The sequence below is a fragment of the Anas acuta genome, chromosome 17, assembly GCF_963932015.1.
Source record: "Anas acuta chromosome 17, bAnaAcu1.1, whole genome shotgun sequence".
In the NCBI taxonomy this organism is placed as follows: Eukaryota; Metazoa; Chordata; class Aves; order Anseriformes; family Anatidae; genus Anas; species Anas acuta.
In genome coordinates this window covers 1,864,763-1,892,320 of record NC_088995.1, presented here as the reverse complement: position 1 = coordinate 1,892,320, position 27,558 = coordinate 1,864,763, and the positions used below count along the sequence as shown (strand labels likewise).

At 43.1% G+C, this 27,558-nt stretch overlaps 1 protein-coding gene across 2 annotated transcripts; it reads left to right on the top strand.

Annotated features, from left to right (window-relative positions):
- The first annotated feature begins 620 nt into the window (after positions 1-620).
- On the top strand, positions 621-27,558 carry PTPN11 (protein tyrosine phosphatase non-receptor type 11). 2 transcript variants are annotated; one of them, XM_068701174.1, is made up of 16 exons: positions 621-782; positions 4,553-4,675; positions 5,778-5,972; positions 7,084-7,276; positions 8,561-8,677; positions 9,177-9,290; positions 13,243-13,339; positions 13,926-14,005; positions 14,121-14,279; positions 16,938-17,069; positions 17,610-17,764; positions 18,395-18,462; positions 18,647-18,798; positions 22,498-22,610; positions 22,811-22,912; positions 24,078-27,558. In XM_068701174.1, the coding sequence occupies exons 1-15, from the start codon at positions 769-771 to the stop codon at positions 22,878-22,880; spliced, it is 1,782 nt and encodes a 593-aa protein (XP_068557275.1). In that variant the 5' UTR covers positions 621-768; the 3' UTR covers positions 22,881-22,912; positions 24,078-27,558. The 2 variants fall into 2 exon arrangements, with proteins under 2 accessions (XP_068557275.1, XP_068557276.1); XM_068701175.1 differs by lacking the exon at positions 621-782 and adding an exon at positions 4,113-4,133.

The window sequence follows — 27,558 nt, the reverse complement described above, 5'->3', positions numbered from 1 at the left end:
CAGCCGCCAGCCCGGCGCTGCTCAGCGCCCCCAGCCCGGAGCCGAGCCAGGCCCCGACCCCCTGCTAGGCCCCGGGAGGCTCCATCCGCGTCCCCCTCGCTCCTCCGCGGCCCATCCGCGACCCACCCGCCTCCTCCCGCTCCCCTCTCCCCTCCTCAACCCTCCCTGATCCCCATCGCAGCGCCCCGCGGCCGGATGGCGGCGGATGGCGGCCGCCGGGGCCCTGCGCTGAGCAGCACCGCTCCGCCATCTTACCTTCCGGGGAGCCAAAGGGGCCCACTTCCGGCCCCCCTCCCCCCTCTAAACCCAGCGCCGCGCCTGACGTCACCGCGCCGGCCGCAAGGCACGCTGGGACTTGTAGTTTTTCCACAGGGGGGGTCCCTATGGGATAGGAGGGACCCCTCCCTCCCCCCCCCCCCCCCCGTTACCTCAGCGCGGGGGGTCCCCGGTTCCCCGTAGCCACCGGGAAATGGGAGGGGGGGGGGGGGACACCGTCAGGGCCCCCCCTGGCCGTGAGGAGGGGGCGGCGTCGCGCGGCGATGTCGCGGCCGTGACGCAGGGCGGGCCGCGCCGCGCTGTGCGGGGCCTGAGGCCGCCGGCGGTCGAGAAGGGGGGAAAAAAAAAAAAGGGGGGGGGGGGGAGAAAAAAAAAGCGAGGGGAGACCCCGGGGAAGGGGCGTGAGGAGAGGGGGGGGGGGGCACCCGGGGAGGGGTCGATGTGAGAAGCAGGGAGGGGGAGAGGCCGCGGCCCCGGCTCCCGGCGGGCACCATGACATCGCGGAGGTGAGCGGGGGGCTTTTTTTTGGGGGGGATTTTTGTGTTTTTTGTTTTTTTTTTGGGGGTGTCGAGGTCCCGTTGTACCCTCCTCACGCTGAGGTATAGGGGTGGGGGCGATGCTGGCCGTGAGGGGGGAGGTTTGAGGGGAAAAACCCGGCCCGCGATGTCGGGGGCTCCCCTCAGGCCTCCTCAGGGGCTGGGGTTTTGGGGAGCCCCCCTGTGGGGCCAGGGCTCGGGCCCCGGCACCCTTCTGGGGCCCTTCGGCCCCGTGATGTGGCGAGGTTGTGCTGGGGGGGGTTGGTTTGCAGCCCACGGGTGGTCAGGGTGAGGGCTGGGGTCTCACAGCAACACCTCGGGGTGTTTTGGGGGTCGTGCCCCCCTCACACACCGGCTGCATCCCTATGGGACCCCCCCCCTCCAGACATCTGGAGGCCAGGGGCGATGCTCGGGAGCTCAGATTTTAATCTGTAAGCCAGGCCGAGAAATTATTAAGGTTATAAAGCGAGGAGCCTAAAAATAGGGGTAATTAAAGCGCCGCTCCCCACCTCCGTGGCGCTGCGGCGGTGACAGCTGAGGCCCAGCACCGCTCTCATCGCCCCTGCTGTGGAGGTGCTTGGCAAAGCCCCGTCGTGGCATGGAAAAACGAATTGATCTTCTCCTTTTCTCGGCCTCTTCAGTGTGCTGGGAGCAGCCTGTTGGCACTTGTAAAACACCGATTCTGCTGAGCTTTCCCTGGCTGTGCAAAATGCACCCTTGCTAAATAATAATAAAAAAGTTGCAAGGCTGCGTTCTCAACCACGTCAAGGCTTTCAGCAAAAGGTTCCTCGCTTAGCTGATGTCCCTGTGCTTTTGTAAGCGAGACCCCGACTATTTTAGCTTTTCTGCCAATGTTTCAGTCTTGCTGTAAGCTCATAAGGGACTTGGGTGTGCTGCTGAACGCCCCCCACCAGAGCTGCTGCGGGGAGCATGCCCTGCACAGCGAGGGCACTCGGTTTAATCAGAGCGTGGGATCGCGTGTGCGTGTTGCTTTCTTCATCGTGCTTCTTAGCAGGGGTGGCCTTTGCTTGGGATAGCCTCTGCACCTGCTCGCAATAGAGGTTGAAGAAGGAAAGAAGAAAAGAAGAGGCTGAAATGCATTCCATCCCTATAAAAGGAAGCGGGAGAGAAGGTCCCCCGTGGGGGTTGTGTTACCGGGATCTGTGCCCGCAGCCCCCTTGCTCGCTCTGCCAGCTTTGGAGGGGATGCGGCCACCGAGGTTCAAAAGCACACATGTGATGGCAGGACTTCAATGGAGGGATCTTGATCGCCGGGCCGGAACCGTTTAACCGAGATCGCTAACACCCCCATTTTTCTATTTGGGGTGGCTGACAAATGCATCTTCCTACTCAAAGCCAAAAATACAAGGATGAGAGAGCAGGGGAACAAGTTGCCATCAGAACAAAAGTTACATAAAGTGCAGTAAGCGCCTCGCTCACCCAGATGTAGCTTTCCTTTTGCTGCACTTCGTAGCTTTTTGCCACCTTGGGCAGGAGCATCTGTGTGTGGGGTGACATTTGTGTTAAACAACCTCTTGGTTTTAACCTATCTTTTAAGCACAAGTTGCTTTTAGTCCCTTCTGTTTATCAAGTTACGATTTTTCAGTTACTTAATGATTTGAGCAGCTTGTGTGCAGTTACTTCCAGGTGCACGAAGGTTTAGGGTTAGAGACAGAAGATAAATTAATTGAGCTTCATGAATTGTCACAGCAGAATAAATCTGTAAGGTAGATTCCAGTAATTTCTCCTCTTCGTGTTTATGCAATTTTGGATGTAAATTTAAAAACACACAAAGGTGTCTCTTGAATCCTGTGTGCATTTAAAATGACTGTTCAAAATATTCTCAGGCCTTTGTTGGTGTTTTTCCCTAATGGAAGTAAAATTCTGGGGCTGGAAGCGTGGCAAGTGGGTTATCAGCTCTTTGAGTCCAACTGTCGTGTTCTAAAATATGTTACTTAATGGTCAGTTCGTGCTAGGTGCTGTTGCTTGCACAGTTTCTCTTGTGATATCGTGTGAAAACAACTTTTCTGGACCTTGAAATAGTCATTAGATAAATGTAGGATTTCTTACTGATTCACTCTCATTTGCTTTAATAACGTGGAAGTATTTTTTCATATATTCTTTTCAAGAGCCATGGTGCATAGGTTTGGTTTTCTTCACTTAGAGGTACAGTGGTATTTAATAGATTTTCTTAGTGCAAGCAGGATATCTTTAATGAGAAAAAAGCAAGATGAACAAGAGGGATCGTTTAGTTTTGAAATGAAATTGGTGCACAGGTAATCCAAATTCCCATCTGAATGACTTGCTAGAGGTTTGAATGTTCTAGAACCTCTGAGACTGCCCAGCGTGTTTGCACGGAAGCTGTGCCTGGATGGAGTAGGCTGGGTCGGGGCTTGGTAGAATATTGTCACCTTCAGCGCAGGAGGAATTGCTGAACCCATTGAAGTCATGAAGGCAGAACCCTAAATTTAGAGAGGCACTCGCGTGTTTTGCTGCTACAGCAATTTGCTGTGAAACGTTGGCTGGATCAGGAGTGATTAGAAAAGCTGGGCGATTTTGGGGGAGATGGAGCACTTCTACAGCTGGAAGGAGGCTGGCTGCGGAGCCTTTTCGCCCTCATCTTTTGCTCTACTTCAGAGGAAGAAAGGACCCGGTGCACAAAGAGGAGTCGCCGTGCTCTTTGCAGATACAGAAGTGCGTTTTTGTTTGTGCCCTGCGCAGTGCCTGGTTCACAGCAGCACTGAAGGATAAAGGAGATCGTTTAATTTCCCAATAAAAGCCTGACAAAACCACGAGGACAGTTCTGAGCTGCTGCATCCTCTGTTCCCGGGCTGCGTGGTGATTTCTGTTTTGTTTTTAGGTTTGTCGCCTGAAATGGTGCCTCATTAAAAAGTCCTTTCATCCGGAGCGCAGGTGTAGCTCGGAGCTGCAGGAGTGCAACAAAATTCCTCACGTATAGCTAAGAGGAAACGCAGCTGCGTTAACCGAATGGCTAAGAATAAGTCTCAAAAGCTGATGCCATAGGTGGGGACACAGCTTCTTGGCTATAGACCATATACAGCCCTCCTCTGGCCGGGCACTATATTAGTCACTCATTAGGCTGCCTGTGGGTGGTGAATATCGATACGAGATTCCTCGGTGCCTGTATTTAAGTGCGGTGTGTTCGGGCTGGACAAATCGCCATGGTGTTTGGAAGGCAGAGCAGTGGCTTTGGGTCTGGCACCTCGTTCCCCTGAGGAAGGTGGAAGAAGGCTGGGCAACCAAATCGTTGTTCCTTTTGACCCCTGTCGGTCGGTGCTCAACCTGTGCACTGAAGGATGAGGTCTTGTTTAATTTTTAACCTTTAAAATGTTGTCCGGTGTTTCGTTTTAAATATTTTTCCTGATTGCCTTTCGGTTTCTTTGAGTGTTCTGCCTTCCAGGAGTAAGGACAACGTGTGACTTGTGGTCCCTGACTGTACTGCGTACCTCTCTGATATCGTTGTAGTCTAAATCATCTGAATATGCGTAGCTGTAGCTCTTTGACTTGCAAATAATTGCTTACCAGTATGTAAAATTGCAATATAATATGAAAAGAATGATTTATACCTATTACTAAGAAATTCTTACCAGTTTAGGAGCAGAATTTAGTACTGTTTCTGATCCTGTTGTATTGTTCTGTTTAGTCCTGACGTATAAATTAACTTCAAAACCCAGCTCTTCTATTTACTTATTTGTTCTCTGTATTTTTAACCTCATATAGATGGTTTCATCCGAATATTACTGGGGTGGAGGCAGAAAACCTACTGTTAACAAGAGGAGTTGATGGCAGTTTTTTGGCACGGCCCAGCAAAAGTAACCCAGGAGACTTCACGCTCTCTGTGAGGTACGTTTCAGCATCTTCTGTCTTCCTTCTCAACTGAGTAAGGGTGTACATTTGGTGCTATTATTCTGGGAAAGGGTCACAAATGAACTGTAAGAGACAAAATAATGCACAGATCACTTTTTAGTTTGTTGTTACTTTTTTTTTTCTCTCTTTCCCCTGAACCCCTCTGTTTTCCATGAAGTTCCCAAATACCTTTACCAACTTGGGGATACAAATATTGCAGAAAGGTGGAAAAGTATTGGGGAAGCCGAAGTAAATTGATTATTGCATTACTTTATGCCTTTTAAAAATTTACTTGATAACCATAGAAAAGTAGCAGAGTTTATCTGAATTACTGATCAAACACCTGCAAGGAAATGCTGCTCTGACTTTTTTCCTCTAGGAAAAGTCAGCAAGTCTTTAATGGCAACTGCCGTGCTGTTTCAGCTTCCAAAATAGATCCTTTGTAACGCTTGTCCTACTGACACCCTGTACAGGGGTAGGGGCAAAGAAAGGAGGGCAGAGGAAGGACGTGAAGGAAAAAGGAAAAGCAGGCTTGGTGATAAGAATGGTGCTGCTTGGATACCTTTGACATAATGGGCCCTGTTTAATGGATGAGAGAGCTGCTCTTCGTGAATACTAGGGACTCAGAGAGCAAACGGCCCTCATCAGGCAAAGGCAGCTGTTTGGTAAAGGAGAGATCCTAGAAATGGGTGTGAAATCCTAGCAAAAGTAGGAAACAAGCTCTGATGGATGTCTTGAGAAGGCCGAGTCCTTTCCCTACCCCTCCACCCCTTGTTCTTGTGCATGCAGTTCTTGGGGGTCTGAGGGATTCCTGTTGCATAGCATGGGACCACAGAGCTATATTGGGCTGGAGAATCCCTTTGTTATAGAATTAATATTTTTTTTTCTTGGACAGCCACTTCCACTTCTTGCAAGCCTCTGATGTGTGGCTGAAGTACACTTCAGAGCTGCACTAGGTTAGCTATTGTGCAATATTTCAGGTGGAAAGCGATACAAATGTAAGTCTAGATTGCTCCAACTTGGACAACAAAGCAATAAATGATTGATTGGGAATCAGCTGATTTGTATGGCTTCTTTTTTCCTTTCTTTCAAACATTAGACGAACTGGAGCTGTCACCCACATCAAGATCCAGAACACAGGAGACTACTATGACCTCTACGGAGGAGAGAAGTTTGCTACGTTGGCTGAGTTAGTGCAGTATTACATGGAACACCATGGGCAGCTCAAAGAAAAGAACGGAGACGTTATAGAGCTGAAGTATCCCCTGAACTGTGCTGATCCTACATCGGAAAGGTCAGAAATAGTGGTGGAAACCTCGGGATCCCTGTGCTTCTTCATAAATGCATGTTGTCCCCTTAGGGCTGGCTTCCATTTGGTGGAAGAGTAGCCACTATCATGCTGAAAGTAATCCCCCTGATTTCAGTGAGGTTACTTAAAAAGCAGACTGATAAACATAGTTAAAGGTAAAATAATCGATGCTGAAGAAAATAGGTCTTGAAGCTTTCCTCCTGGCCTGATACAATACTAAAAAAGAAAGACAAAGTTGCCTTGATTTTTACTGGGAGAAAGTTTTTCTTACAGAAATTTTCCAAGTGCTTCCTGAAGTTGTTATGCCTTGGAATTCCTTGCAGTAATATTTCTGGATGTAATTTTATACACCCTTTTTTCCAGCAGTGAGCATAAGTTTAGGAAAGTGAACAGCATGCAAATATTCAAATTGCTCAAACTCATGGTTTTAGGAGCATGGCTCATAAGGAGAATGAGGCTTTTGACATACTGAAGAAGTCTGTGCATGTCAGAAATAAACCTCTGTGGCCAGTAGATGTCAGAATTGGAAAAAAAAAACACAAGGAAAAATATTAAACAGTGGTAGTGGGGTGAATTATTGCATTTTCGGCCATGTTTCTTGAAAAAAAAAATAGAATTATGTGGTTATCCTGCCCAGTTCCTAATGAGATGGAAGGGTAGGGTCTAAAAAATACTAAATTCCCACGGGTTTATTGGGAAAGCATGTCCTTATGAAGGAAATAGAACGAGTAAATGCCTCGACTGAGGAAAAGGTTGCTGTGTAAGCTCACATTTATTGGGCACCAGGGAATCCATTTGGACTGTTGTAGGGGATCCAAATCAAAGCTTTGTTGGAAGCTTGCATGAAATGCAAATTTCAGTGCTTGTGGAAGTGCCTCCTTTGAAGTGCTTTGTAATCACTCGTGTGTATGTACATGTATGCTTCCAAGAGTTAGGGTTCTTTTTATAAATTTTAAGGCTTTCTTTAGAGCTGGACACTGTTGTTCAGTATAAAATTCAGTGTAAGTGTTTCACTTGGTAATAAGTATTTAGACCCAGTGGATTCAGCCATGGAATAACAAGCAGGGTACCTGTCTGTGTGTTACTTTCTTTAAAGGTGGTTTCATGGGCATCTCTCTGGAAGAGAAGCTGAAAAACTCTTAACAGAAAAAGGAAAACATGGAAGCTTTCTTGTGCGTGAGAGTCAAAGCCACCCTGGGGACTTTGTTCTTTCTGTCCGGACAGGAGATGATAAAGGAGAGAGTAACGATGGGAAATCTAAAGTGACACACGTCATGATTCACTGCCAGGTATGATGAAGCAGGAGCTTCTTTAACTGCACTATTTCCATGGGCCGTGGGTTTATGCTAACAGGAGGGCTGTTCAACACTTCCATAGAGACCAAAATGTATTTTCCCTTTTTCCCATGGTACTCTATGTGCTATACGTATCATCTGTTTGATTGTATTGACTAATTCGATAGCTAAAGAAATATAGCAGTGTTATTTTTTTTGACTGCTTGCCTGGCTGGATCATGTTGTACTACACTGTGCTGTCAAGTACCTTTTCATGGATTTGCTTTTGATTGCATCAGAAGTCTGTCTTAAATCCTTTGCTGATGGAGCTTTTCATGTTCATGAACCTTCTTAAAGGAGTTGCAGTCTCCTGTATAGACTGTATAAAAATAGGGGTAATTGGACAAACAGAGATCTATTCAAGTCCATCTGTTTCCCCTGTCGTTTTATAATGCCTCATCTGAGAATGATCAACATCCTGTAGGCAAATTTGAGTATTTAATCTAAGGAACGCTTTTAAATCTAAGGCCTGAATTTAATATAGGGTGGTTCATTAAAATACTCATTTAAATATTACTGAGTTACGGTCTTGGTATTTTCAGACATGCCCATTTGAACATATTAAATGTTCAAATCTGTGACTTTTTGTTTTAATTGTATAACAATTGACAAATTGAAATGGATGTGTTTTGTAGAACCTGAGTGTAAGAGAGACCATAAAACATCAGGTTGTGTGCCTTATCGAGGCTGCCCCGTTCTGCATTAAGGCAAAGCAAACTATTCCTTGGACAAAGAACCTTGACATTTAATTGTTGAGTTTTGTATTTATGCTCACCTTTCAAGAAAACTTCTTTGCTTTGCAGTTAACTGCCAGTAGCATTCATGACATTAACAAAAAAACAGAATTGCTTCACCAAAATAAGCATGGTGGCAGTTAATGCTTGCCTTTCAGGACTGAATCATAATGTGAATTGATTTCCAAAGCTGTCCCCCGGATTCTAATCCCATAGTAGCTCAGGTAGCCTGCTTGAGCTGACTGAGCCTCGGATCAGGAGGAGTCTTTTCTCCTGGAAAGGCAGACAAAGTGACTTCAATTAGATGACACAAAGGATGCTGTCCTCCTTAGTGTATGTGTGTGCTTCTTGTTTACCAGCCATTAGCAGAAAGGTCTTATTAGGCTTTTCTTTGTGTGTTTTTAAAGAGAATTTCTTTAATACTGCATAGCCTAAAGATGATGTCAGTGTAGACTTCATATGATGAAGTGCGTTTATTTTGACGACTGAGCATCTGTCTTTCAAGGATCTAAAATACGATGTTGGTGGAGGGGAGAAATTTGACTCTCTGACCGACCTAGTGGAGCATTATAAGAAGAACCCTATGGTAGAAACTTTGGGCACAGTATTGCAACTCAAGCAGGTGAGTGAATGGAGAAAAATAATAAATTTTGCAGCAAAAAAAAACTGTTAGTTTCAGCATATGTTGTTTGGGAAGAGAAGTTTTTCTTTTTTTGTGAAAATGAAGAATGAAACTTCATGAAACTGGATGACAAACTTGGTCTCTTAAGTCTAAGCTGGAATAGTTTTTATGTGCCAGTGGCAGGCTCATGTTTGTGATGCGAGGAGAACTTTCCTTGGCTTCATTATAGTCCATAGGGATCACAAGACTAGTCCAGGAATGAGACAACTTACGGTACTGAAGAACAACCATGAGACTTTATCTAAAAACATTTGTTCCCTGTCCCTTTCCTCTCTACCCTCCCTGCCCTTCAGTGTGTGAATGGTAAAGTCCCAAAGTCCAAATAGATGCCTGGATCCTAGAATTGCCTATATAAAATATACTTAACAAAGAGGATTTGTGTTTAACTATCTTCTGTATCACTGTTACACCTCTGTTTAATATTTTGTGTCTTTCTTAGCCTCTGAATACCACCCGTATTAACGCTGCAGAGATTGAAAGCAGAGTGCGAGAGCTAAGCAAGCTAGCAGAGACTACAGATAAAGTCAAGCAGGGCTTCTGGGAAGAATTTGAGGTACTTCATTACATTTCAAATGTTATGTTATCAAAAATCTGTGCTACTTAAAAGAGGTCTGTTCCTGCCTTCCTGACATTAGCTTGTCTCCATCACTTCAGATCCCTGTTCTCGCTCCCTTCTCCTGTGTCGGGTAGATTGTATCTTAAAACTTACCAGTTCCACTCCTGTGTCTGCTAATAAAAAGATTGAAATATTTGACCTTTTTCCTCAGAGGTAATTACATTCTTCAGGATGTTCGTTCAATGCCTAAGCACAGTCCCTCCTGTGTATCTTCCCCATCAGAGGGAGCCTTACTACAGCTGGCATCAGACCTGGCCCACCAGGACGATTAATTGGACTCATTCCTGGGTCCCTTTCCTCCACGTGCACTGGAGGAGGCTTGTAGGCTGGATTTATATTTCTGGAGGCAAAGGCCTGATTTCTAGCCTGTGTTTTATTTGGTGACACGGGGTACAGTAGCAGTATCCTCACAAACAAGCTCTGAGGTGAAGCAGCATTGATTATCTATATTCCTTGGGCTCTTGGAGATTTATGTTTGTTTTGTTTTCTCCAGAAATTTCATTTCCTTCCCAGTAAGTAGCACTTCCTTTCCTTCTCTCTTTTCCTCATACCCCTCATGTGTGTACCATAGCTGTGCTGGCCCAGCCTTCCCTCCTTTGAATGAAGTCCTAGTGATTTCAGGGAGCTACTCCAGATTTGAGAGCAAATACAGCTGAAACTGGTAATTTCGCAAGTAGAGAAAATTAAGTGTGGATGCTCCGTAGTGTATTCCAAGCTACTCGAGTCCAGCCTAGGTCCTAACCCTTCGCTGACAACTGGAGTGACTTAACTGCACGCACGTGATGGTCATAGCCAAAAGCTTTACACGTGGCTTAAATATAAGGAGCTCACTTCTCTCTATCTCCTACACCCCCTTAGTGGGTTGTGGAACTCCACCAGCAGATGGCAACAGGAAACTGGAAAGTCCTGTGATCTAAGATTTCTGTCAGAGAGGCTGCTTTTGGCTTTGTAATGCTATTTTAAGAAACTTCTCAGAAAGTGATGGGTTTGCAAAGCGCTATTTTGATGAAACACTTTTTGTCCAGACACATTCATTAGCTCCATGCGCTCCAGTCTGCTCTTGTTTTCTGTAGGGACTACGCTCTGAGACCATTGGTGAGAGCTGGAAAAAAAAGAGGTAACAAATTCCTCTGTAAGTGTGGGTAGAATATAATGGTTGAGGTCATGGCAGGCAGGGCTGAAAATCACGAACAGTTCTCATCTGTGACTTGTGAACCTCTCAGGGAGGTGACCTGGCCTCAACCCTGAGTTGTCTCTGTCAGAATTCAACACGTGAACTTGGACATGGGGCCTGCACATCAGGAAGCTTGGCCCGCCCCTGCTCTGCTGGCTAGAACCTGCATTTGGGAGTTAATTGCTTTTTGGTAAGGCTGCTTAGTGGTGTGCCTTGTCCTCTCATGGCAATTAACATACATTGTGCTGTGATCATGGTGTTGTTTAGCCTGAACAGCCATTTCCAAGTTAGCCAAGCTGTGTAGCTGTTACTTTCTTTAGACTCCAAGCACAGCTTACTTGTATTTAGAGGGCATGAAAAGGAGAAAGTATCCCTGCTTGGCTTGCCCTGCTTGTAATTGGTGCTGGCCCACCAGAGACTGAGAATCAATGTTGTTTTCTTGAGGGAAGCGCTCTTGTACGGTGTGTTTAGGAACGGATCATTGATTTGTCAAAATGACTGGGCTATTACTTGACACGTATGACTTCTGTGCTGACCTCTGGCCTTTGTGGAATAAACTTGTAATGGATTTATCCATTATGGTTCTTAGAAGCAAGGTGTTTTCCTGTCCCACAACTTCCCTGAACAAAACTATTTGCTAGCAAGCCTGAAGTCTTAGAGAAAAAGTAAGTGAAAAATTTTTACTGAGACATTCCACCTCTCTTTCCTTTTCACTGCTGTTAGTGAGGTCAGCCCTAAACCTTATTTTTTTTCCACCTTGTTTCATGGTGGTTCTGGTGACGAAGCAATCTCCCAGCAGTTTTAATGTCATGCTTTCTCATTCTCCTCAGGTAAGCTGTGACTGTCGGCCTTAGTGGGAGGAGGCAGGGGGCAAACTCCAGGCTGTCCGTGGATCTCTGCATGGCCTGTTTATCATTTGGCAGCCCAGATGGTGCCTCTAAATTACTTGTCTTTAGGCATATTGAAGAATGTGCCTCGTGCTGTTACCCACCAGGCAGAAATGTTGACAGTCTTCATAACACTTTTGCTTCTGGAAAATGACTGTGTGGTGAGCTTAGTGCTTGGCTGGTGGAGTGAATTTGAGGACTTGTGTTTTGGATTTGTTGCTGCATTGTTTACATCTCGTAAGGGGCTTGTTACAGTCTCTGCTGCTCATGGATCTCTCCTCTGGGATGCTCAGAGCAGTAATAATTAACTGTATGAAGTGAGGATGTTTGAAGTTAGTTTCAACACACTTAATTGTTTCCACTTTTTAACCTGCTGGCAAAGTTTAGGTTTTGGTTCTTTTGCTTGGTGTTCCACCTGGCCGAGACTCAGAAGTGTAATTCTCTAAAGGTGCTCTGTGATGATGGCACTTGAAAGACCAGCAGTGTGGCAGGAGGTGAGCCTGCTGCAAAGTGCTGGTTCACCCATCACTGGGAGCAGCGAGCACACTTGATGGGAGCGTGCTTTCTGTCTGTGCTTCACAAACACAAAACCCCACAGCTCTGCTGTATTGCTTTTGTCCTTTGGTTCCCTGGCTTTAGGATGAGCCTAATTGTCCAAGGTCACCAAGTGAGGCAGTAACAATCGCAGAGACTGAAATAGAAGTGAGCAAATGTGCCTGAAATGCCCAAGCTCTAAAGTAAGAGCAATCTCTGAAGGAGTATTAAGGGTGGTATTAGAAAAGGGAGCAGCTTCCAAAGCCTGAGTGTTTCTTCTAGTCAGGCCGGTACTGCTTTAGGGATTAAAACTTGGAACAAAAGCATTGAGATTCTGGTCCCTCCAGCTTCCTTGCAAGGATGTGGATTTGCTCCTAAGCAACGCTTATGAAGTCTGGAAGTGCTGTTGTCCTTGTCGTTATTAATTGTGAACCAGACGCTGAGAAATTGGGGCCTTGCCAACAGGAGAAATCCCCGTGCAGATTTATTGTTTCTGCCCGAGGATGATTTATGGATAAGCACGTTTGGAGTTACCTAACACCTCCCCATCCCCTAGCACGGTAACGTGGGAAGGGCTGGGCAAGGTTTGTTTTGCACTGGTGGCTTTTTGTTCAGTTTTGTTTTTCCCTCAGGTGTTGTGTGTTGACATTGTGCTGGGCACTTTACTTATCTCACCTTCCTTTGGAAGTGCTGTAGTGTTCCCACGTGGACCTTGGCCTTGGTGATTTGACTAGGGTCAGGTAGGAAATTTTGGGCTGGTCTGGCTGCAGCTTGGAGGATCTGTTCTTGTGGCACTGCTGTGAAACAACCTTCCTAGCTCAGGGGCTTGGCTGGGGTGTTTTCTTTTTTTTAGACAGTTATGCCCTCTTTGCACAGTGTTTTCACAGCTAAAAAATTCAACGGACCAACTTGAGTCTGCTTAGTCAGAACAACATCGTGAAGACTTTCAGGTTATAGTTTGTGGCTTAATGAAATTTTGTATTCATAGATGTATATAATTTATTGAGTGGAACACTCAGTAAAACTCAACGCCTTGTCATTCATGCTCCTGTGTTTCTGTCACTGTCTTTTCATACCTTGGAAGCAATGCTGTACTTAGTCTGAATGGAGGAACCTACTGGAGGAACCTGGGATCTCCCTCCCCTTCCCTTTCTCTCTCTCTGACTACTGATTGGCATTATAATCAAGTATCATCCTTTTTGTGAGGAAAGGATAACTCTAATTGTGGTGAAACAGCCTCTGCCTCTTTTTTATGCTTTTATTGAAACCGGTTATTTTTGCTGTTTTCATTTAGACTCTACAGCAGCAGGAATGCAAACTTCTCTATAGTCGTAAAGAAGGTCAGCGTCAAGAAAACAAAAACAAAAATAGATACAAAAACATATTACCCTGTAAGTACTGATTTCCTTCATTATAATATAAGCCTGCTACTTTTCTCTGCTTTATTTTTTTAAGCTGGTGAATACAGAGTTAATTAAACATCAGAGCGCTTTCTCTTCTCTTTAATGATAACTTCCACTTTTATGTTATCAGTATTAGTCCATACAATTTCCAATCTCCATTCAAACATTTGTACTTGGTGCATGCAGATATTTTGATTCCCTAATATTTGTCTGCAGCTTTCATTTAAAAGCGTCACATCTCTAAACTGTTTTTCAGCAAACTGGAATGCTCAGACTTAAGAGGATTAATTGGTGGTACAACACTGCATGGTGCAAATCCTGCAGCGTTTGAGCCCACTTGGGTTGACTTAGATAAACACTTGTGTTGGTCCAGGTTGTTAGGAATTGGGCACTTGGAAGTGAGGAGGAGGAAAAGCTGAGTATTCTAGCCACTAATTTACAGAATGTGACAATTTAGTCATTTCTGGTAGCAGTAAGTAATGTACCTATCTGTTGGGTATTTAAAAGTAGCTGTATGTTCACAGCTGTAGGATGCAGCTGCTTAACGTATGTATATGTGCATGTATTCTTCCAGTTGATCACACCAGAGTTGTTCTACATGATGGTGATCCAAATGAACCTGTTTCAGACTATATCAATGCTAATATTATTATGGTAAGTATGCTCCTACCTACAGCCCATGCCTTCTTTTTAACTTGCTCTCCTAGATTGAAGTTAGTCTTCTAAAAATCACGTTTGTCACTGGTTGTTAAATTGTTTTTGTCTCTAGCCCGAGTTTGAAACCAAGTGCAACAACTCAAAGCCAAAAAAAAGCTACATTGCTACTCAAGGTTGCCTACAGAATACGGTGAATGATTTTTGGAGGATGGTCTTCCAGGAGAATTCTCGAGTTATTGTTATGACAACAAAAGAAGTGGAAAGAGGAAAGGTAAAAACAGAATCTTGAACTGGCCTCAGGAAAGGTCATGGCATTTGTGTGCAAGTAAGGACTGAACAGACCTGGTTACATTGACTCATGCTGAAATCTGGTGTGCTACCACAGTCTTTGGAGACCTGTTTCTGGAAGGTGCTGAGTGTCCTCTTTTATTGGTGCCTGTGGGAACTGAGGGTATACTCCTGTCATACCAGGAGATCTTCCCTTTTGTAAGGTTTAACTGATTATATTCTGGCTACTGAATCTTTGCATTGTAAAGTTGTTCAGGGAATGAGACACTGGAAGGCTGGATGTTGTAGCCAAGCAGGCATTCTTCCCTGTTCCTGTTTTTTTCTTTCTTTTTTTTTTTTCTTTTTTTTTTTCTTTCCTTTTTTTTTTTTTTTTCTTAAAAAATAGAAGAAAAAAAAAGCATTGCCATTTATTTTGGCTTACCAAGTTTGTGTAGACTTTTATTAAAAAAGCAAACTGTGGGATTTTATTCCAATAAAGATGAACTTGGAGGATATGAGGATGTTGCTTTTTAACGAGAAACTGCAGTATAATAGCCCAGCATTCAGGTCACACTTGCTAGACTGTGCTAGAAGGTTGTTCTTTCTTCTGCCTTTACTTTCCGTGCTTGAATTTGATAAGATTCTCATTGTGTGCTGAGCTAGCGATTCTGGCTGTAAATGTTCCAGGTTAAGAACCTCGCAGTCAGGGATGATTTAGCACTTCTGTTCCTGAACTTGGGTGCTTTGACTGCTCTGTTCTTCGTGAACAGAGCTGCCTATTCAGCCTCTGTGGTCTGTAAGCACCTTGCACACTGCTCTGGCAATATTTACTGTGTTAAAAGAGGGAATTTTTCCTACGGTGGTGGATTCCAGGAACCTCACTTTTACCTTTAAATTACAGAGATCATCTTATTTACTGCCTTGTGTAGTATAGCTTCATCCTTGGAATATGTTGCTCCTGATCTTCTTAATGTTTCCTGAATAGTTTTTGTTTTTTTTTTTTCTGTTTCTCTCCTTTTTTCACATACCATTGTCCACCTTTTTCATTAAACCATCGATCTGTTTCTGAAGGAAAAACTCTTCTCATAGATTAGTGTCACTTTTCAAAAAAAAAAGTTCATGTGGAAAGTACAACTGATGTTTTTCTGTGGATGGCTGATAACTGCAGGAGTTCCTTACCACTGCCACAAAAGAAAACCCTGCATAAGCGTGCAGAAGACAAATAGCTGTAGATTTTTTGGACTCCTCTTCTTCATCTAAGTATCACAGCTGCCATCACTGTAGAAACCAAAGGATCTATTTAGTGGATTTTATTTTATTTTATTTTATTTTATTTTATTTTATTTTATTTTATTTTATTTTATTTTATTTTATTTTATTTTATTTTATTTTATTTTATTTTATTTTATTTTATTTTATTTTATTATAGGATTAGTGAACTTCCATTCATTATCCCTTATAAAGGAGCGTGATTTGTGTTTTCTTCCTAAGAGTGCTCTGAAGGAGAGAAAACCTACCCCTTTCCAGTGATGTTCCTGTTAGATCTTTCTCTTGGAATAAGAAAAATAAATTATGGGGTTGCATTGGAAGAGTTGCCTTGAATATGCCTCTTTATTTTGGATAACCTACTAATGGGGCTGTGCTGTTCTTCAGTTTCTCCATGATTCTTTCCAAATTGTGCTAAGCCTGCTTACTGCGCTCTGGCTGTATAAAACACTTTAATGTCTGATTACTTAATCAGTGCTGTATGCATTGATTTTTTCCTTTTTTTTTTTCCTTTGTGCCTATTTAAATTCTTCAAGAATTGCAAATAACAGTTCTGATAGAAAATAAAAGCTTTTTTTATCTCAGGCCAAGATGCTTTCAGTTATGCAGGAAGGAGAGAAATCTCTGGATCAGAGATGACTTCAAGAGCACTTTGCTTAAGAAAGTGAGGAACTGCGAGATGTCTCAGATCTGCCCAGGGTTCTGAACATGTTTTACAATGCATTGAAGAAGAAGCAAACAAATGCTTACAAATTAGAAGTGGTGTTTTGTACGCATTAGTCCATTAGGCTGATAATACACGCATCCTTTCTGTCAGAGTCGTGCTTGTTTTAACATTGAGTGTTCTGGTCTGGACTTGCTGTACCAGCTGCTCTTGTGTTCAGGGCTGTGCACTGAACATCAGCTTTTCTTTAGCTTGTACCCTTTTGGAGAAGGCAGGGGAAAAAGGGCAAAAATAACGAGAAAACAAACCAAAAGAACACCACCAAAAAAAAGGCATCTGGTCTAATAGGGAATTATGTGCTTAAGCATTTCTTACTTGATATTTTGAAACCACTAGCTGGGTAGAGGTGTAAGTAACTTTATTTTAATCCCTGGGCTTTGAAACTATTAAGGCAAAACAGGTACTAAGATGATCACGAAACCTGCAGAAAGGAGAGGTTGCATGCATCTCTTTGTCTGAAATAATCCGGTCTTTTGTTATGGGGAAAATAAATTTTCCCCTCAAATGTACTTCACCTTGGTAGCTAGCTGTCCGCTCAGTGCTAGTAATTACCTCCTGTGTATTCAGGAATGAAAGCTTTCAGAAAAGTGTTTGTTTAACCAGTTTACAAACCAGTCTTTCTTCTTGTTGACTACTTTTTTTAATCTTTTTTTTTAATTTTAAATCTTGCAGAGTAAGTGCGTCAAGTACTGGCCTGATGAATATTCCCTAAAGGAGTACGGCGTTATGCGCGTTAGGAACGTTAAGGAGAGTGCAGCACACGATTACACGCTAAGAGAGCTTAAGCTTTCTAAAGTTGGGCAGGTAAGTATGTGAGTAGATCAGTCCTTTTAGTCTAGGTTGCAAATCAGGAAAAAAATGCAGAAAGAGTATTTCTCTGCAATCAATAAAAGCACTAAGAGGTTAATAAATTGAGCCCTGCCTCTTTCTTTGAAGCTCCAGCTTTAGCTCCATACATCTTCCTCTTTGTCCTTGGGCTAACTGAAGGTTCTTATACCTAAGCACTTTTTGGTACACGATGCCTGGCTGCAGAGCTTTAAGGAAATCTGGAAAGAAGCATCTAGTGCTTTTAAGCAGTTGCACTTCAGTCCAGCTAAGGATTTGTTGTCCTTTCATGGAGATGGTTGTAGTAGAAGAAACTGCTTGCATGGGGATCCAGAAACTAGAAAGAGCACTTAAAGCATATCAAACGATATGCTCAGCATCCACGAGCTGTGGTCGTGGATGCTGAGCAGGAGGTTGGATATGCCGCCTTCTGATCTGACTCACCTTTGCCGAGTAAATGCTTTTAGCTGGTTTTTATTTGAAGGATTTTGTTTTCACATGTTGGCATCTTCCTTCCAGGGCAACACAGAGAGAACAGTCTGGCAGTATCACTTCAGAACTTGGCCTGATCACGGAGTCCCAAGTGACCCTGGTGGCGTGCTAGACTTTCTAGAGGAGGTGCACCATAAGCAAGAAAGCATTTCTGACGCAGGACCAGTAGTGGTCCACTGCAGGTACAGTGATGCACTGTTCCTCTCCATCAGTGGAGTTCTGTTGGATCCTTGTTTGGGGAAGGGTGGCAGGGAAAAGCTGAAAATTTTAAAGGAAGGCAACTTTCCTGTTGAGCTCTTCAGACTTTTATCTGCCAAGGTGTTTGTGCTTTACTTTTGGGGAAATTTTGTGTGCTGGTTAGGCATCAGATGGTTGTCTTCTAAGCAGGACATCTTTCAGAGTGTGCATGCCTGTGTCAATAAGAATTTCTGGTGTTGTATGAGGTGGTGCCGGTCTTGACTAGATATATTTCAGGTGCAGGCTCATGGGAATTCTGGTCTCCCATCCCATCTTCTATGAGTGAGATATTATTCCTCATTTTCAACATGTAAATGAATTTTTGTTTTGTAAAGCAAATTCTTCTTGTAGTGCTTTCTGGTTCAAGGTTGTTAATAAACCCTAACATACAGAAGCTGCTGTTATGACTTCTGTCTCTTCTGTGAAAGTTAGGTTTGTAGTCACTTCTGTCTGCATGGTTGGTTAATAGGTAGGAAATGTAACGTTTCTTAAATTTTGGACTCATAGCTTGGGTTAAGTGTTCTGGTGTTTGTTCAGGAACAGCAACGTGATTAATTTTTCTTCTCTTTTTACAGTGCTGGAATTGGGCGAACGGGAACTTTCATTGTGATTGATATTCTTATTGACATAATCAGAGAAAAAGGTAGGTTTCCTGCCACTTTTATTTTCTGCTGGGATATTGACATAGGTCACCAATGCGTCATACCAAAACAATTGCAAGGTCACTCAGCTGTGCTGTGTTCTGCTGGAACAAGTGACCAGACCAGTCTGTCCTCCAAAGGCAAAGTTTCTTTTATTGTTCTTAACATCATGATGATTTTTCATAGGTGTGGACTGTGATATTGACGTTCCAAAGACCATTCAGATGGTGAGATCACAACGGTCAGGAATGGTTCAGACAGAAGCACAGTACAGATTTATTTACATGGCAGTACAGCACTACATTGAAACGCTACAGCGCAGAATTGAAGAGGAGCAGGTATAGTTGTCCTAAAGTATAAAAAGTAAAAGTACAAAGTATAAAATGTGACATAGGAGCATGTTACCATGGGAGCAGGGAGCAGAGTTGCTCGTTTGCTGCCTGTGACGTTTGGAGGCTTGCCTGCTGACTGTGGAACCAGTGCATTGTGAAAATGCTGGGTCTGGAACCTGCATTCATGGAAGGTAGCCTGTACTTCAGTTCACTGTGCTTAAGAATTACTATTAGATGGAATTAGAAAACTAAAATAAAAGCAGTGTATATTGGACTAAAAGATTGTAAGGAATGAGTTTGGCGATCCTGCGGTACATTGTCCAAAAAAAAGTCACTTAGAGTGATTTGGTGTGATGAGAAGAGTTTTGGAATGTGGTGATAAACACGAGACCCCACCTCATTCCTCCAGCTCAGGCACCCCATTGCACCTTCTGTAAAAGGCTGTAGGATTTGAGTGCATAGTTTTGTTATAAAGAACTCACTTTCTACCCCCTGTTGCTTTCACTTTCACAGAATCACAGAATTTTCTAGGTTGGAAGAGACCTCAAGATCATCGAGTCCAACCTCTGACCTAAAACTAACAGTCCCCACTAAACCATATCCCTAAGCTCTACATCTAAACGTCTTTTGAAGACTTCCAGGGATGGTGACTCCACCACCTCCCTGGGCAGCCCGTTCCAATGCCTCACAACCCTTTCAGTAAAGAAATTCTTCCTAACATCTAACCTAAAACTCCCCTGGCGTAACTTTAGCCCATTCCCCCTCGTCCTGTCACCAGGCACATGGGAGAACAGGCCAACCCCCACCTCGCTACAGCCTCCTTTAATGTACTTATACAGAGCAATAAGGTCACCCCTGAGCCTCCTCTTCTCTAGGCTGAACAAGCCCAGCTCCTTCAGCCGCTCCTCGTAGGACTTGCTCTCCAGGCCCCTCACCAGCTTCGTCGCCCTTCTTTGGACCCGCTCAAGCACCTCGATGTCCTTCTTGTAGCGAGGGGCCCAAAACTGAACACAGTACTCGAGGTGCGGCCTCACCAGAGCCGAGTACAGGGGGACGATCACCTCCCTAGCCCTGCTGGTCACAGTGTTTCTGATACAAGCCAGGATGCCGTTGGCCTTCTTGGCCACCAGAGCACACTGCTGGCTCATATTCAGCCGACTGTCCACCATCACTCCCAGGTCCTTCTCTGCCTGGCAGCTCTCCAACCATTCCTCTCCCTACCATTCCTCTTTCTACCCTAACCTCTGATCATCTGGGATTTTCATCATTTTTTTTTTCAGAATTTCATTATCTTTCCTTCTGCAGCTGGCTTGCTGATCAGGAGATAAACCCATGTAGCTGATCAGGCAGGTGTGGGGAGCTTCATGGTCATGGTTAGCGCAGTGCCAGGTGTGAGATGCAATCCCTCTTTTAGAGGTGGAATGTGCCAGCTCAGCCTTTGCACTCTTGGCTTCTGGCTTCTTTGGAGAGTGGCAGAGCTTGTTTTACATTTGCCTATGTGATGTAGATGCATTCAGCAGAGAGGGTAGAGGCTTTATTCTTCTCCCCAGGACAGCTGTTGTGTGCTCTGATGCTGATTAGACACAAAGTGAAGAACAAGAACTCCCTCAGGTGTACTTTTTTTTTCCCCCTGGCTTTGTCATCTGACTGCACCTTAGAGCTCCCTCCTACCTCTGCATGGGTGTTATGCAATCCTTGTATCCTCAGCTTTTGAATACGGTCTCTTTCTGCTGCTGCCATTTACGACGCAGTTCTGTAACTTCTCGATTGCTGTAATGTGTTTTGAATGGTATTCTGATATTGAGTGGAGCAGTGCATTTCTCCTATAGTCATCAGGCTGAATTAGTTGTGTTTCATCCTCTGTTGTATTACTAGCTCAGGAGGCGCAAGAGTAAAATTTTATTGATTTGAAAATTGAGCATCGCTTTACGCATGGGGTCTTGACCTGTAAGGGCTGGTGGCAGCCACAGGAATAAAACAGGACAGTGACTTTCAGACAGAAGCAACGCTGACTATACAGTAAAACCTGAAAGCTGAACAAAGCTGGTGAAGTGACTTAAGGCACATACGTAGGAAAGAGCATGAGGTTGCACTGCCTGTCTGCTTCTCAAGCTGGATGAACACAAGCCAGCTCTGAGGAAGGAACTAGGTAGCTGCATTAGCTAGTCCAGGCAAACAGTCCCTCTTGTCACGCAGCACTTGCAGCCAGCTGGGGTGAAGTGGCTGTGTACGTTTAGCTGTGGCCATTCACAGATGTGCCTGCATTTGTTTAAATTCAGAAGAAAACTCTCTGCTTTGCCAGCATTCCCTGTTGGCATTGCAATGCTGAGAGCCTCGAGGTTCCTTAGACTTAAGCGTTGTGTTAGATATTGCCTGTCAGCTTACAAGTGGAGAAAAAAAAGCAAATCGGATTTATTTTATTTATTTATTTTCCCCTGGAAATGTTTATATTCTCTTACATCGAGGAAACAAGTAGTTCTTACCACATTTCTTTTCTTATGAATTAGAAAGGATAGCTGCAGTGAATTAAGCTGAAGGAAGAGAAGCCAGATACCTACTTTATCTTGGCTTATCTGTTCCAATCAGCTTAAGTAATAGAAGAACCGATCAATTCCTTTTAATTGCTTTTACTATATAAAATATCTATAGCTTGAACTGACATTCATCATGCGGTTAAAAAAAAATCAAGCTCTGGTTTTAGGCTTGAGAATATTGAGAATATTGTGTCTTATTTTAGCCTTCCAGGCAATTAATCTGGACTGGTGGTCTATCTGAAAGTGATTTGTCAGGAGTAGGTGGGAGGCTGAGATGGGAAGAAGTTCTGTAAAATAACTTAAAAAGTTGAGCAAGCTTCAGAAGACCGTCGTGGAAAACTTCAACTTAAAACGCTGTGCAGAGCTTTGTTAATGGGGAGGCAGCAGCCAGATCTCCACGGAGGCTCTGACAGCCTCTGTTGTGAGATCGACTCAGGTCAGTTTTGTAGTACTTGTTTGAGCGTGTGAAAAACAAAACGAGACAAACAAAAAGCCACCATCCTGTAAAATCCTAAAGGAAGGCTTTCATTTAGATGTAGGTTGCAGAGCGTGTATGCGTTGTGGATGTTTGCCTTGAAAACAAAGAAAAAGAGTCCTCTGTCTAACTGTAGCTTTGCTTGCTGGAGCCTTCGGTATCTTCAGATGAATGCCAGCAAAATTGGCTGCAGCTTGTAACATATGTTACCGAATATAAATGACAGCTTGGGTTCTTTTTATATCAAATCTAATGGCCCAGGATGTTATTTTATTAGAGATCTCACAAACAGTGTTGTTACTCATTTGGCCACATTTTTGCGATGGAAATAAGGTCAGTGGGAGGCCCACTGGCTGGTTCTGTCTGTTAAAGAATGAAACGTGGTTTCGTCTGCCAAGTAAGACGAAGGTTGCGTACGACTGCTGGTTCATAAGGCTGGTGTGTTCTGCTGGAGGTGGTGCTGGGAAGAGGGATGTTATTGTAAGACCTGAAGAGCCCTGTTTTTCAACAAATAAAGCCAAGCTTTAGGTCCTATTCGTGTTGTGTGCATTATCTACAGAACTGAGCTCTCGTGTTCACAGACAAACCCTTCTACACACAAATTTGGTTAGTTATGTGAGTTATTTCTCTATTTCTTCAATGATTGTTTTCTAATAGTTATTTAAAGCTGGCTTTTCGCTGTGTTTTGTTTCACAGAAGAGTAAAAGAAAAGGTCATGAGTACACAAACATTAAATATTCTTTATCGGACCAGACAAGTGGGGATCAGAGCCCTCTTCCACCCTGTACCCCAACCCCAACGTGTCCAGAGTAAGTTAGTTTCTGTTGTTAGTTTTGAACTGTACTAATTTTCAGTGATCTTGAATGAGTTACCACAGAACCTGCCCTTAGTCTGTTGCCCTGTGCTTTGCCCTTAAGCTAAATTGAGCAAAATAAATTGTCGCTGCGTTAAGTGTACACGGTTCTCTCAAACAGGATTATTCAGACTGTAACCACTTGTTTCATTTCAGAATGAGAGAAGATAGTGCTAGAGTATATGAAAATGTGGGGCTGATGCAACAGCAGAAGAGTTTCAGATGAGAAGATGTGCAGAGACTTCCATGCAAAGGCAGGTATGTATGTTCAGGAGGGACTGTGCCTATCCGGCCTGGAGCTGTGGGGTTTGAAGAAAATTTATGCAAAACTGAACTGTAAGAAGACTTTCTGATGCATGTAATCCCTCCGCCCTTAAGGAGTTTAAATTCCAGAGACTAATTTTGATCAAGTGCGTCTATATTTACCCTTTTCAAAACAACACGGAGTATTAGCTTGGTAGCTTGTTCGTTGTTCTCATGTCCTGACTCACCAGTGACATAGGTTGGACATCTTTATTGTTCAGGAAACTGGAGTTCTGTACGATGAGTGGCAGCTACAGTCTGAACTTTCCATGTCATTAATAAGTGGTCTTTGCTGCTGGTTGATGCTAAGGATTTGTGTGCATCTAAAGAAATTCAAAGAACACTTGATCTAATGCTCAGCCTCATAAAAGATGTGTTAAGCAAGATTACTGCTGTGCCTGTGTAGTGGGAGCAGATACTGGAAGAAAATAGTGAAACTGATCTAATATGATGGCCCTTTTAGTGAAGTTTTTAAACTACTGTTGGCCAAGAGTGAAATCTTCAAAATCAACGTTTGTGTACTGTTGTTGTCATACTCGTAAAATTAAACCTTGCTTTTGCTGAAAGAGAATTCTGTAGAATTTCTTTGTTATGTTTTAAGTAGCTATTATAGTTTGGTTTGTGCAGTCAGACAATTGAGTATGTACTGGTTATGAGCTAAGCAGATCTCTGATGCTTAGTTAAGGGGCTGTGAATACAGCAAAGGAATAGTTTGGAATTTAAGGTGTCTTTCTGTAGTCACTTACTTCTTCTGGATTCTAACCTAAAGCCTTTCATCATCTTTTCCCCCTGTGCTTTTAAAGACCTCAGACATCCTATTTTCCCTTTTCCACTTGGTAACTGTAAGTATGCTTCACCCATTTAGTCCACAACCTCATCTTCTACATGCATCTATTCCATTTATTCACAATCTCAAATGCACAATCTCATCTTCTATGCCAAAGCACCATGCAGTTTACGAGCAAGGTTTGAGACTCTCAGTTGAGTTTATGGCTTTTTTGAGTCAAAAGCGAGCACTTCTGTATAATGTCAGAATAAGAATGAACTGTGCTTTTTTGTCGTTGTTTTTGTTTGGTTTTGACCTAAATAGTTTTTATTTTCTTGTCTCCTCCTTTTCCAGAAATGAATATGGTTTTTAAAAAGGTCAAGAAAGAGATGGAAGAAGCTTCACATGAATGGTGAATTCTGAAGGCTTGGTACCTTTTTAATTTACGGTTTTAATCCTTCAACAGTAGGCAAAACTTAAGACCATCTAAAGATTGTTTATATCTCTTCTCTCCAATACCTGATTTACAATTGCTTATTTTCCAAATAAAAGGAAATCCTTTCTACAATGTAGACAACTACTTTGTAGAGTCAGTTTTGAATCCAGCAAACTGTTGGACTCTCATCCATGCCTTTTTTTTTTTTTAAATAGTATTTTTGTTTCACAGTATGGCTATTAGTTGGTTTTGGTGTTGTGTTTTTTTCTTCATTTGAGCCGTTGTGGGATTTCTGGGGGTGGGTGGTGGGAGAACAATGGTGTGGATAAATCCGTTACACTCATGTAAAATACTGATGGGAACAATACTTGATCGAAAACAGTGGATCACCAGTGTGAATAGAATCAGCTACATGGTAAAACTAGTCCTAATACATTTCAAACTCAGACTGAGTTTCATAGGGGTGAGCAGTATATGAAGATGCTTTTTGTGGTAATTGATGGCTTTGATTACAACTTAGCTGAGTGGCTGGACGGGCTATTTTGGAGTAATTTTGTAAGGTAGCCTTTACATCAAATGAAGTTTCTTTTTATTGTGATCTCGACCCAAAATAGGAATTTACTGTATCTCTCAAAAGGCACAGTGGCCTAGTGGTTTGTGAAGATACTGTCTCTGTTAATTTGTCTGTATTCATCTATTAAGCAGGAGATTGGACTTGTAGAGTGAAAGGAATTTTAAAAGCTGCACGCTAACACCTTGACAGCACATTAAAAACAGAGTGAAACAAGTCACCCACTGCGCAGGCTCTTACCTTAAGGTAACCCTCTTCCCCTTTCTCCTGGGGAGGTGGGAGCTGCTCGGCCTTCTGGTTTGGTTTGGTTTTGTCTTTAGGAAGGCCTTACGATAGCGTAAGTGGCTAAATTGAAGTTGTGTGAGGGAAGCAGTGCATGGAAGCTCGCTGTCCACTGCCATTGCCTTAGCTGCACAGGGCAGCCAGGCCAGCAGCTTGTCCCGGTTCGTTTCATCAGACAGGAGTTTGTCACCGTTCTACCTGAAGTGCCTTTCAGAGCTGCATTAAAATTGCCGTTCCTGTTCATCTGAAACCACTTCTGATTGTTGTCAGTGAAACAAAACCCTCTTCTAGAGGCTCTAGAACCAAGAGCTGCCGTTAAGCTGCCAGGTAATTGGGTTTCTTCACTTGGTTTGCTCTGTCTTATGCCTGGAGCAGAAGCTCCCCTTGGAGCCGTCCTGGACGGCGTGTGTGCACTAGCGACAGAATCAGTCCCTAGGTTTAGGTGCCAGTGGTGTCTTACCAACGTCTCTCCCTATGTTTTTGGGGAAGACTTAGGCAGTTAAGGAATTATTGCCATTTTCCTACAGCACGTGCAGATGGCGAGCACTGCGCTGAGTTGCTGTATGCGAGGGTGCAGGGCCAATGACGTGGTGTTGGTGGCCTTCCTCGTGAAATGATGCTGAAGCCTGGAATGTAATTAATGCAGCTTTGTGAAAGGTTAAGTGGGAGATTATATTACCTTTTCCTGAGAGTGCTTTGCAGAATCAAATATTTGAACACTTGGAACTGAATGAAGGTGCTTCTTTAATGTTAAGCAGAATTTTTGTTACTTTGCCTATTGTCCTTTTTTGTCTTTTGAGGTTTTGGGTTTTTTTGGAACTCCTGTCACCAGCATACCATAATGTGTTTCAGTGTCATCGCCTTACAGTCTAGTCATGATATTTGTGCCCTATCTCGATCTAAAATTTCTCGTCACGATGAGAGAGAAATCTATCCATCTGGTAGTGAGATGCCTATTTTACGTGGCCTGCCTCTTTTCCTGTCCCTATTTACAGCTTCATCCTGCTGAACAGGGCTCAGTTAGAAGTGTTGGTATTTGCATAGAGCAATTGACAGCAGTCTCAGTATTTGTCTGAAACTTTGTGTAGAGTTAGCCAACTCCTACGCTTCATACGTTACAGCGAGGTGGAAGGTGGGTCAGGTTTGGAGCTACTCTGTGCCCAACTGAAATGTCAAAGGAAAAGTCAAGAGAAACGAGAAGGATCCTGAATGAATCTGAACTCTGTTACCAACTTGGTTAATGTGATGTGTCTTAAATGATTGACCTGTATCAACACTCATCAGTTCCATGGCCAACAAAATGTTGCCTCTTATAACCTCGTGTTAGCCCTTTAGAACCTGCCACTGTAGGATTTTTTCCTTTTTTTTTCTTGGAGCCAGGGTATTCGTACTCCAGAATGTGTGCTAGTCCTGGGGAGCATACGGCAGAGGAATGTCAATGGAAGAGGAGCAGAATCTGAAAGATTGTGAATAAATGCTCTGCTTCTTTTTAGTGGAGTGTTGGGCTCTGTTGAATACCAAAGGGTAAACCTTGTGAAATAAAATCTGCCTGCCTTTCATGCACAAGCAAGAGAGGGATCATTCTTAGAGCATTTCTTAAATTATTTTGAACAATGGTTGGATTTTATGACGGATGAAGTGAGAAAGAGAAATGTCCTTTGGTTCAGAGGAGATGAGTGAATACTGGAGCTTCATGTATTTCTGGGGAGATTTTCAGAGACATTTTGTGCATTGATTTAGAAGCTGTTGCTGTATCAGTGGAACGGAAAAGGGATGTGGTTTTGAAGTCTTCTGGTCCAGGAGACTTTACACCACAAGGGAAACTTTAACCCAACTCCTAAGGCACAATAATTTATGCCAGCATGAATTTGCTGCTGACTTTGTTTTACTGAATGTTTTATAGCATACACTTTAATTTCAGCTAACTGTTGTTAGGACTGATTGGTTCTCCTATTAATCCTGACCAAACTTTACTTTTCCCTCTTGAGATATGTGTCTGAAACCTAATTAACCAGGATATGGCTAACGAAGTTATAAAACCTGTTTTCTTTTTGATTGTAGGGATGGGAAAAATCACAGCTGGTACTAGGATGTGTTGTCAGGTTTTGGTTTTTCATTATTTCAAATTAATTTTTTAATTTTTCCCTTTTAAATAGTGAACCATGTAATTAATAATTTCAAGCCTGTTTATTTATGACATTATTGTGATTTGTTTATTACAGTACTAAAGACTAATGAAAAAGGATCCTCTTACTAGGTGGAGTAGACCTTGCATTTATTTTTTTTTTCCTGCAATGTATGAAGTATTGTACCAGAGTATTAAATGAAATTGTAATATTTTATTGAAAAAATCTCTATCCTTTAAAAGGAATACATTTAGGATGTCATCAATTTGATGTGAATCATGTAAATGTTGATAATGCGCTGTTTATTATACATCTAGTGTTTCAAAAGACTCGCTTATTGCCTTTTGCCCACATACGTTCTGTAGACCATTTACAATTGTCAAAATGTGACATTAAAAGAATAGTTCATGTATAGAAATA